Source organism: Cyphomyrmex costatus, unplaced genomic scaffold, assembly GCF_001594065.2.
Source record: "Cyphomyrmex costatus isolate MS0001 unplaced genomic scaffold, Ccosl1.0 scaffold76, whole genome shotgun sequence".
In the NCBI taxonomy this organism is placed as follows: domain Eukaryota; kingdom Metazoa; phylum Arthropoda; class Insecta; order Hymenoptera; family Formicidae; genus Cyphomyrmex; species Cyphomyrmex costatus.
Genome location: NW_017280333.1, coordinates 453 through 12,171, shown reverse-complemented (window position 1 = coordinate 12,171; position 11,719 = coordinate 453). Strand labels below are relative to the sequence as shown.

At 34.2% G+C, this 11,719-nt stretch overlaps 3 protein-coding genes across 5 annotated transcripts; 2 read left to right on the top strand and 1 right to left on the bottom strand.

Moving 5' to 3' along the window:
• Nucleotides 1-3,269: 3,269 nt before the first annotated feature.
• Nucleotides 3,270-5,047, top strand: LOC108781075 (cuticle protein 16.5). Of its 2 annotated transcripts, XM_018548947.1 has the most exons (3): nt 3,270-3,324; nt 3,794-4,416; nt 4,507-5,047. In XM_018548947.1, the coding sequence occupies exons 1-3, from the start codon at nt 3,313-3,315 to the stop codon at nt 4,742-4,744; spliced, it is 873 nt and encodes a 290-aa protein (XP_018404449.1). In that variant the 5' UTR covers nt 3,270-3,312; the 3' UTR covers nt 4,745-5,047. The 2 variants fall into 2 exon arrangements, with proteins under 2 accessions (XP_018404449.1, XP_018404448.1); XM_018548946.1 differs by having other exon boundaries at nt 3,271-3,324; nt 3,794-5,047.
• Nucleotides 5,048-6,694: 1,647 nt separating this feature from the next.
• Nucleotides 6,695-8,827, top strand: LOC108781098 (DNA-directed primase/polymerase protein). Its single transcript, XM_018548979.1, has 3 exons — nt 6,695-7,095; nt 7,681-8,468; nt 8,586-8,827. The coding sequence occupies exons 1-3, from the start codon at nt 6,775-6,777 to the stop codon at nt 8,806-8,808; spliced, it is 1,332 nt and encodes a 443-aa protein (XP_018404481.1). The 5' UTR covers nt 6,695-6,774; the 3' UTR covers nt 8,809-8,827.
• mRpL21 (mitochondrial ribosomal protein L21) lies at nt 8,335-11,273 on the bottom strand. Of its 2 annotated transcripts, none has more exons than XM_018548980.1 (5): nt 11,024-11,273; nt 10,242-10,367; nt 9,834-10,154; nt 9,644-9,757; nt 8,335-8,362 (listed from the first exon to the last, which is right to left on the bottom strand). In XM_018548980.1, the coding sequence occupies exons 1-4, from the start codon at nt 11,121-11,123 to the stop codon at nt 9,657-9,659; spliced, it is 648 nt and encodes a 215-aa protein (XP_018404482.1). In that variant the 5' UTR covers nt 11,124-11,273; the 3' UTR covers nt 8,335-8,362; nt 9,644-9,656. The 2 variants fall into 2 exon arrangements, with proteins under 2 accessions (XP_018404482.1, XP_018404484.1); XM_018548982.1 differs by lacking the exon at nt 8,335-8,362 and adding an exon at nt 8,410-8,434.
• Nucleotides 11,274-11,719: the final 446 nt, after the last annotated feature.

Here is an 11,719-nt window from a genome sequence, read left to right as displayed (position 1 = left end):
TATATATATTCTTTGGTGAAAATATACGATTATTTGGAACAATATTTTCCGATGAAATAACATTTTCTTTGATTACATTAAACATTATATAATGTATAAAACCTATAAAGAAACAAGTTCTTAATAATATTACGTATTTGTATGATAATTTCGACGTTGTTAAGAGAGTCTTTATGGTAGCACCTTTACACACCACTTATCATGTAATTATTCCTGAGCGCACGAAATATCAACGCATTAGTAAACTTTAATATCTACTAAATAAAAAAATATTATAGTCTCGACATTTTTGTATTAGGGTTTTCTCTAAATTACTTCAAGGGTACGTTTAAAAAAATTATGATAGTATAGTGAGACATCTTGTATATAATAATAAAAACGTCAATAATAAGAACTGTTTTGTATATATGACATTTTTAGATATAACAGGTCAAGAGTCGTCGATGTTATATTTATTAAAAATAAAGGATTTGGGGTGATATTGGGTCACGGACGGAAAGACGGACGAATGTAATCTCCGCGTGTGGCGTACTTTTACAAAGGAAAAAATTCGACATCTTATGTGAAGGGGTATGCCTGTCCGTGACCTAGCGCCATCACTTAAAGCGCAGTGGTGACCAACTTTATAACAAAGGGCCAATCATGTCGACGTCTTGTGTCATACAAATTTTGTATGACTTTCATTAATTTCTCATAAATAACTTAATTGAACCTTTGAAGATCTCGGACATTTATTAAGATGATTTCTTGAAAAGAAATTGGGAAAGCATTGCAACAGCAGTTTTGATTTAAACATTGTATAATTCGATATCTCTCTCTTTCATAAATGTTGAAACGCCCTACGTTTGAAGTATTGAAGGTCCAAATTGCGTATAAGCATTTATAAAGAGTAACAACTTATGTATGAAGATAATACTCATAAAATATTACTCTCTCCAACATGATAGTTTATCTGCCTTCTACCCATATATTAAAAATCGATGAAGCGTAATTTATAAGTGCTACATTAAATAGAGATCATTTATTTTCTTTCGTATCTGTTATCGTTCCATTCATCATTTATCATTTATTGATTTTAAACTGATACAATCACGTTGATTTTACTGTCCGAGTATTTACGCGAAGAAGAGAGATTAAGTTCTCCTGTAAATTTATTTAAAATTTTCCAATCACATTATTCATTTCACTGAGATATACTCAATAATCAATTCTTAAAATCGGCGAGACAAGGAGCGAATTTATAAATGCGACGATCATTTTACATCTTTATAATGTATAACCGTTGTTTTTCATAAAAATATATACACGGAGAGAAAAAATTCGCTATGAATGCTAATTTCATCTGTCATATATAATGGTAAATTCCATTTGCAAATATAAAAATAGAAAATTATTTGCAACAAATGCAAAATATTTATCAAGTATGTAAATTAGTTTATCACAAATGTCAAATAAATTTGACGATTAAATTTTGTAATCCTTTTCTTGTTCATCGGAAATTTTTTCTCTCCATTCGAATTTAAATTTAAATTTATTCTCCCCAAGGATGCAAAATTGTCCACGGGCGACCACACCCAATTTTGTATCTATATAATAATAGCATAAGGAGAGCACCTAAAAAGTGTTACGTATCTCCACTATATGTGTTACACATATGACACCGCTTATGCCGATATGGGAATTTGGAGAAAGTGCGTCCTTGGCAAGTCCTACAATATCATGGTGAGTTTATATAAATGTATCATATATTACGTAAGAAGAGACTTGCAAAATGATACATAAGAATCGCACCACTTAATTTCCTTCTTTTCAAACGAATTAGATTAATCTCACACACATACTGTTATTGCGTGTTTATATATGTAATTTGTATGTAATTTATAGACAATTAAAATAGAGTAAGATTTTATTTGCATGATGTTTTTTACTAGCAACTAGCATGCTAATCTGTTAGCTAGAAGAGAAGCATAAAGAATATAATTCTAGAAATTTTGGAGGAAAGCTAGCAGGTAAAATATAATTTATAGAATTATATTGTTTTAACTACTGGTTTTCTAGTTTACTAGAAGACTAGCGCGCTAGTTACTGAAAAAGCATCGTGTAAATCAAGGCTAAAGCATGTAAAGCTGAAATTATACGATTTCTTGAATAATAAACATGCATACTGCTATGTCTGGTTTGATGTATGAGTATATTCTAGAGGTTGAACCACTTAACGCTACAATCGCTTTGAAGTATTGAGCAATTCATAAAATTCTTTTTTCTGATTAGTCAACGAATCATTTGCAGCGTTGAGGATTTTACTCTCTCTCTTTCTCTCTCTTTTAGGCTAAATAAATATTATATTTATCCGTTTTTTTGTCCTACGACAAGCTTTTCTTTTCTCGGATCTCTTTGTCCTGCAGCCAATTAACAGGATTGAAAAATTAGTCGTACGACAAACAGATTTATTATATTATAACTATTATTAGTTCTAATATATATATATATATATATATATATATAAAATAGAATCTATTAGATATATTAGAACTATTTTCATGCATCGGAGCAAGCATGCTTATTATTTAAGAAATTGTGCATTGTATGATTCTAGCTTAAGAGGAAAATAGTTACTTGTTTGTGACTTTTACGTTGAAAAAAATTCAAGATTGATTCACGTAACTTCGTAAGATATATAATCTCTCTATTTTATAAAACGAAAAAATGCTAGCATTTTTGTGCACGCAGGATTTAGTTACGCAAGTATAATATATATCTTTTAAGAGAGGTGTGTCTAACGTTACAGATTTTACAGATATGTTTATTCAAAATGAATACATGTTTATTCAAAGAAAAAGCGCAAGGATAACCGATGAAATCGAAAGTACAAACATCACGATCATGTTATCGAGATATGCTTACGTTATTTACAAATACTGTGCATATTTGTCGGATGCGTTGTATCGCCGTAATCTATCGAGAACGAAGAGTAATTAGCGTTAAGCATCGTGCGCCCTCGACATTCTCTAATAACCCATACAGCACCGGATTTGAATTTCGTGAGGAGCCACGCCCGTTGTTCGTTCGTGTTCCCCTTCGAGCGATCATTCTACCTCTCCTTTGCGCCTCCTTTCGCATGCTCCTTTCTTAATGATATCCCACAAAGAAGTTCCATATACATCTCCCTCTCCCATCGACCATGCCCAATCACCTCGAGCAAGGTAGGTACCCAAAATTCGATTGAACCCCCTACAACTTTACCCGCGTATAAATAGTGGCCGACAGCTACCATTTCGGCAGAAACCCAGTAATCCACCTCAGACCAGCAAAATGGCATTCAAGGTAAGCACGTCGACTTTGTCGGGAAGATATTTCAGCATTTGTGGTAACGATCGAAAAGTGACAAATTGCAAATTTCCAAATTTTAACGATAGCATCGTGGGGAAAAAATATTGGAACAACAATTTGTATAAAGAACTGCAGTTCGATATATACAGTTAATTACGATTAATTAAAGGATCTATTTCGCACAGTCCGCATTATGCGTTCCTATTTATCATATTTTTACGAATACAGTCATGTGAAATAGAAATGAAAAAATAAACTATTAATTTATTTTTAGTAAAGTGAAATATATATATATGAATATATAGATCACGAACAAATAAATTCTTATTATTTCGTCATTTGACTTAATCTTACACTTCTTTAAAACTAAATTTATAAAACAGTGTAGAAATATGTATTAAATCACCCCCTCGTAATTTTGATATATACATATTGTATCCACGACTAATCCATTGTTTCGCAGTTCTTATTGCTCGCAGCTTTCGTTGCGGTAGCGAGTGCCGGCGGGCCAGCGGCCTACGACATTGGCACGCTGTCCGCAGACCACAGCAGCATCGGCTACAGCCAGGAGTCCACGCAGAAGGGCTACGCCGGTCAGAACGTGGTGTCCTCGTACAGCCGCGCCGAGGACTCCGCGCACTCGTCGGTACGAGTGAGCAACAGCCACGTGAGCAACGACGCCCTGTTGGCGCAACCCGCCATCGGCTACAGCTATGCCGCGCCGGCTTTGGCCAAACCCCTAATCGCCGCACAGCCCGTGATCGCCAAAACCGCTTATGCCGCCGCCGCCCCGGCCTTGACGACGTACGCTGCCCCGTTCCTCGCCAAATCCGCGTACGGCTACGCGGCCGCCGCCGCCGCCGCGCCGATCTTGACCGCGAAGACGGCATACGCCGCACCCGCTGCCTACAGTTACGCTAGCCCGCTCCTGGCCAAGACCTACGCCGCCCCGGCCCCGCTGATCGCCAAGACCGCCGCATACACCACGTACGCCGCGCCAGCAACCCCCTTGATCGCTAAGGCCGCTTACGCCACCCCGCTCGCCGCTCCTCTCGCCGCTCCTCTCGCCGCTCCGCTCCTAGCCAAGTCCTATGCCGCCGCTCCGGCTCTCGCGTACTCCGCTCATGCCGCGCCGATCGCCGCCGCCCCGGCTCTCGCTGCTCCGCTCCTAGCCAAGTCCTATGCCGCCGCTCCGGCTCTCGCGTACTCCGCTCATGCCGCGCCGATCGCCGCCACCCCGGCTCTCGCGTACTCCGCTCATGCCGCACCGATCGCCGCAGCCCCGGCTCTCGCGTACTCCGCTCATGCCGCGCCATTGATCGCCAAGACTTATGCCGCCCCTTACTCGTACGAGACGGCTTCCCCTGTAGTACACGCCGCTTTCACCGGCTTCGGCACTAGCTATGCCTGGTAAATGATTCCGAAACTGTGGATCTCTCTCCAGTATCGTATTTCCTCTTGGTACACGAGCCCATATTGTCTACGTATAGATGTGTATATAATATTTATAGTGTGTGTATAATATTTTTATATTTATACCTCATTGTATACACGTATATTCTGCTCTATAGCCATGAAAATTTCCGACAGAATCCTTCATATAAGAAATCTTCACACGGAACACGTCTCTTAAAGTTCACTTTTACAGATTAGTTAATTGCGAACAGGAATTTTATTGTATTAAATATGAATAAAGCGACCTTGTTGACACATTGAATATATTTTTACTTTTCAATTCATATATCACACGTCATTTTTCATACAGATAAGTAGGCAGTTCAAGTAACGAATTCTTGTTTTTCCATTTGCATGTTTCTTTATCCACATGTGAATCAGGAAACATGATCGCGTTGGTCGGGTCTCGGTGTTGAAGAGCACGAGACCGTACCACGTATATCATATACCATATACGAGCCGTCGAATATCATTAATTCAGAAGGTAATACCTACGTACAGGAAAGAAAGTTGCGTGCGTACACTGATTGAGCAATAAGCACAAAAGATTAGGAAATGAGTTAGTTGGAAAGATGCAGAAGAGAATTGAGGATGAGTGTCGTCTAATTTTCAATTGGAATTGAAAAGAATTTACATACAATGGATGATCGAAAAGTACATCGATCGTTCCTACAACGACAATCGTCAGTGCACGAATCCACTTGAATAGTCTGCTTATAGGTCGACTTTCACGTATGACCGGTTTTTCGCGTAAACAGACATGATGATGAAATGATCGATGCGTGATCTAATTTCTCATTCGAACAGAATTTACTTTTATTATATTTAGCCAACGCTGTTGATTTAAATAAGTTTTGCTGCAGGTATATATGATTGATCTTTCCTGAGACAGAGAGTTCTTAAGTTATTGAATTATCTACTTAATGATGCTTACATTTTTGTTTGATAATAAAGAAGCCTTCAATGTTTTGGTTGCAAATTAATAACCGCTTGCACCGTCTTGTAAAATTGTGAAAGCGAATAAAGTGGACTTGTTAACGTAACGAAAACGCTTTTACTTTTTAATTAATACATATATCGTTTCAGATAATGTAGACATCAATGGTTTTCAAGTGTAACGAAAAAAAACATATAAAAATCTTTAAAATCAATTTGAAGGATTTAGGAAAACAATATTGCTCTCAAACGGCTAAAAAATTTTAGAATGTATTATGTGTATAATATATGATGATGTAATTTTATGTCAAGTCAAGCAATACAAAAATATAGATTTAGATGGAGTTTCGTTCAAGAAATATGATTTTTTGAAAGATGAATCACAGATATACCATTATTTTTCAATTTTAATAACAATTAACTTTATTATATTGATACAGCAAACTCGTTACACAGCAAGGAACACATATTGGTAGAGATATATTTAAATACATTGCAACCTATTGGCGAAAATAAAAATTGAAAGTCGAATGTAAGAGGAGGTGGCAAAAACATAAACAAAGCTTATGCCAAGAAACAAAAACTGAGACAACGAAATGTAAAAAGATATTTACGCTTCTTTTAGAAGCCTTTTAGAAGCTTCCTTTATGCTTCTGTTACTCTCTTCTTACAATAAACTTACATTCCGATTTTTATTTTTGCCAGTAAACGCAAGAATCTCCTTAATCTCGCGCCTTTGATTGATTTGTGTGCAAAATTCGTCATCATTAAACCTATTCTTTTTGGCTGAACTTTTGCACCTGATCACCTTTCTTCCTTTTCTCTCCAAAAAGAGAAAGAAGAAAGAAGGAAAAAAGAAGTCTATAGAACGACCGTAGCGACTGTCAGCTGACATGAAATTGGCGGGAAACACCAGTTTAGATCAGCTGTTCGCGTAGTTACAGAATAACCTACAGTATGTTTACATCACAAAAGAATGACAGTGATTACGCAAATTGTTTGACTGATAATAGTTGATAATAGTGACACTGATTTCATCGAGCATCGATCGAGATGGAACCGATTTGCACAAGCAGATTTTACGGCAGCAAGATGTTACAAAAACAATCACCATCCCGATCAAAGATTCATTGGGTGAAAACGTACCGGGTCATGCCATCGCATATATTGGGCCCGAACCAATACTGGCGGGAATTTCACAAACAAGCTGACGCTCTAGCCGTGGCTGCTGAACGCAGCACAAAAACAGACACATTATGTACCTTTGTGTATCAACGACCTAGCGACGGCAGTCGCAAATTCGTTGTAGCGCATCCAGAAGTCTATTGGTGGTACTATAAAATTAAACCGCAAGAAGAGAGATGCTCGTACGAAGTAAGCATGTAAAACTTGCGATTACGATTTGTACTTACAAGAAAAGCGTTTAGATATTTAAATTTTTTTGGATATGAAAGATACACAAGTTGAGCATGCAGATTTATGGTTGAGTCTTACGTACTTACAGTATCACGATTAAATATATTTGTTGTTTAAGTAAGTTTTGTATATGCACACACATACACAGAAGAAACTTAAATAACGAATATATATTTTTGTTTCTAAGAATAAATCAAGTCACTGAAATTATCTATGTAAGTCATAGCGGTTATTGGTGCCGAAATGAAATTAATTATTACATAAAATTTGCGTAGAATTACAGACGTTTTGACATTTCAGTTTGAATCCTCTTCAATCATTCAATGTACAAATTAATGACAATAAACGTAATTCTGATTTCTCTTCCAACTAACTCAATTCCAATCTAATCAACAGTAAATATTCCTCAATGTAATATCCAGAATCGAAAGATCGTTAAGAGATTCGAATTTGAAAAGAAGCTTAGTTTGCAAAAGCACTTACTCCACATATATGTATAAAAAATACATGTATGTATATAACTAAAGAAATTATAAATTGCAGATAATACCAAAAGATTCACCGTGTTGGTTATATCTGGACTTGGAATACCAAATCGAACTAAATCCACTTTGTAATGGACCACGCATGACCAAAACACTGATAGATATCGTACGAGCGTATTTACTCAATCACTATCACCTGTTATGCGATAGAAGTAACTTTTTAATATTGGATTCTACGACCAGTAAAAAATTCAGCAGACATGTGATTTTTACTATAAAGGATATGGCTTTTAAGGACAATTCGCACGTTGGAAAGTTTATCAAAACTATATGTAATGATATTTTACTTTATTTGAAATCGGATATGCTATTGCATGGAATCTTAAATCACTTTGACAAAGCAGACCTCGAGGAAATGCTTGTGAAAACACAGCACGGCGAAAAATTGTTTGTCGACAATGGTGTCTATACGAAGAATAGACATTTTCGAATATATCTGTCTACTAAGTGGGGAAAACAATCATATCTAACAGTCTCTGCAGATTGCATGCATAATGCAGTGAATAAATGCAGAGAGAAGGAGTTGGGGATCTTTTTAGATTCCTTGATATCGTACTTTCCAAACAAACAAAACTTAATTTTACTTGAATTTTTTAATCGAAGCGACACAAAAGCTAAGCTTTATTCAAACATACCAATACGACCCATCCGCGAAAATGATGATCAGAATTCACCATATCCTGAAATAGACGAGTACATTCGTAGTCTGATCGATCCTGGCAAGATACGCATTGCTAAATATTCTGACAAAACTAAAACGTTGAGATATGAAATTTACGGTAACAGGTAATATAACTATAATCGACGATAAAACAGTTATTAGTTCTTATTTTTCTGTATACATATATATATATATATATCCACCTTGCTATCGTAAATGATAGTTTTTACATTATTTTACAGATACTGTGAAAACATTGGTAGGTATCATAAGAGCAACAACGTATATTGGATTGTAGATTTAAACACGAAAAAGATATATCAGAAATGTCATGACGAAGATTGTTCAGGTTTTTCATCTACACCAAAGGATTTACCAGAAGAAATTCTTTTTAAATTAGACATAGAAGGTGATACTTTTATGTCTGGTGCAACAATAGATGAAGATATTACAGAGAAGATATAAAAATTAAGTATTCTTTCATAGCGCACAAATGTAGAATGTCTAAAAAATATAAATAAAATAAATATAAAAATATATAATATATATAATATTATCATATATAAAATTAAAATATAAACTATGTAATTAATCCTTAGTAATAAAATTTTCAGGTTCTTTATATACAATCATTAACAGATGTTAATTTACATCACTTTTACAAATATAACTTATATAAGTACAAAAATTATCAAGAGATTTTTACATATAATTTAACATTTTTAGAAATTATTTGTAAGATGTATTTAAAAAAATATATAACAAAAATTAAAAAACGTAAAGATTGTAATGAATGGTATACTATGTATAAATGTAATAACTTGATGCTTATAGTATTTCAAAGAAAAGAAATGCGCAGAATACGAATGATCCAATCGTGTGTACTAAGGATCAATTTATAGTTTTATGATTAATTGCGATTAATTATGAAAAGTAATTTCTGGAGCGCTATATTCAGGAAATTTAATTTGTACTTTTTGAAAAATTTGCAGGATTTTTTAGCGAATCGTCTCACGATGCAATCTTATTCAATTTGAAATAAATAATTTTTACCTTCTGTTCTGAATACAAGATAATGCATCATATTTACGTATGTTGCAAATATTTATTGACATATATATATATATATATATATATATATATACAGGTAAACGTCAAATTTAACATATAAGGTGCATTCCGTTTTATGAGACACGTAATAATAATAATTTTTTATTCTTGTTTGACGAATGTTAAACGAGGATAAAACAATATTTTATGTGCAATTTACATAAAATGAAACATACTCATATATACATACATGTGTCATACTGTTAATAAACTCTGTCTAATCCCTCAACTTCTTTCTTCTCGTTGATGTTTCCGTTTATACTTATGGAATTAATCCGTAACATTGTGTGTTGTATTCTGTAGACTGAAAAACAGAACGGTAAACACATTAATACAAAGACATGAAGAGCGAAACTAATATTTCCTTGAAAGTATCTTACAATTTATACGGCGATACTGTTTCCTCGGTCGGAACCTAAAGCGAGTTTTTGTATGAGATAGAGTTTTTTCTATAACTGTTGCATCGATCGAAACCAATTCTCTATTTAAAATTGGTCTGCCTATAAGGGTGAAGTCTTTACTGCCGACCAGCAACACTTTCTCCAGTTTCAGTCGATCGCCTATATTCGGTGGCCAAAATCCCTCAATAATTATAATATCGTGTTCCGTTACCTTAAACTGTTTCCCACATACTTGAACAATTGCGAACATACGACCAGTATTATCCATTGCAATCTGATTGTTGATTTCATTTGTCACATCTGTAAACAAGATGTTATTTGTTATAAGTTTAGAACTTATTCATAAAAATGGAACATTTATACATGCTTATAGAATAAATTAATAACCAGTGCATATTTTCTCCCTCTCTTCATTCCATTCCTGTATTTCCGTTTGATAATCTGGGATTTGTCTCATCCATGGTAGTTTAGCCGTTCGATATTCTGCTATTGGTATTTCCGACAATCTTAATGCTGAAATAAAAGATTATTTCTCAATATCTTTCTTATACTATGCAAAGTCTTACTTGGATTATTTCATATCTTTGTCTTTCCAAATACAATTCCTGATAAAATTACATTAATAGGTTTATCATAAAATTTTAATTTTTAATGAAAGCTCAATATCTTTTAAAACCTTGTCAGTGATTTCAGGTACTTCAGAATATCATAAAATTCTTTAAGTTTTGTAAACTTTTCATTAAAGTTTTGTAAAATTTTAATATATAATAAAACGTCGATATTATTTTATCAATCTTTAAAAATAAACAGTAAAACAAATTATCGAAATCTCAAGATTTAAAACTTAATCAATTAAATTAATTACAATAATAAACGGGCAAGTGACAATCAAACCTGCAAGTTAAAAATTTGCATAACAAATTATAATATATTTACAATATTCATTGAATATATCTTACATGAATCGAAACGTTTCGACTCATTTTAACTTGCGGATTTGACTGTCACTTGCCCGTTTATTATTGTAATTAGTTTAATTGATTAATTTTTAAAAATGAAATTTTTGGAAGTGTAGCTATAGTAGAAAGGAGGTTATGTTTGCAATCAAGAGAGAGAGGTTATATTACTGATGCATAGTTTCCGCACAATTATAATTTGTAATTACATACCAGGATAATATTGTTTGCAAATTACGGTCGGTGCCATTCTTCTCAAACAATTATTCGCTGCATAATTAAGTAATCTTGAAAAACCGAGTAACGTCGCCATCGCAAGCAACACGGAGCAAACAGCGATTGCGGCGATGAAGAACTGCCGGTGAATGCAAAATGCGTTTATACGAATAAAATATTAGCAAGCAATTTTTTGCAGAATATAACTTGTTCCTGACAAAAAGTTGTCTAATATATAAAAATAATCACGAGATCATAATTAATCGAAAAAAGTTTTCTACTGTTCAATTGGTATTTTTTATTTTCGGGCCATATGTTTTATCAGAGAGAAGCTGAAAGCGGCCATGCCCGGGATTTAGCTACAACTTTATTTTGAAGCGTCTCTATGTCCACAAAACGTGGACATTGAACTATGTAACCAATGTCCACGATCGTGTCGGTAATGACCACGTTTTTGGTTCGAATCTTCCCTATATCTATGATTTTTTTGGTTCGAATCTTCCCTATCAGCTCTCTCTCTCTCTCTCTCCCTCTCTCGACATTTGAAATATAAAAACAAATACAAAAATGTTAGGATTTCAACAGAATGCATAGTGTTGATTTTTTTTATAAATATAAATTTAAAATAAAAAAATTAATTATTGCTCTATAAATATATATCCTTTAAAGTTATTAATTATATTAATTATTAAA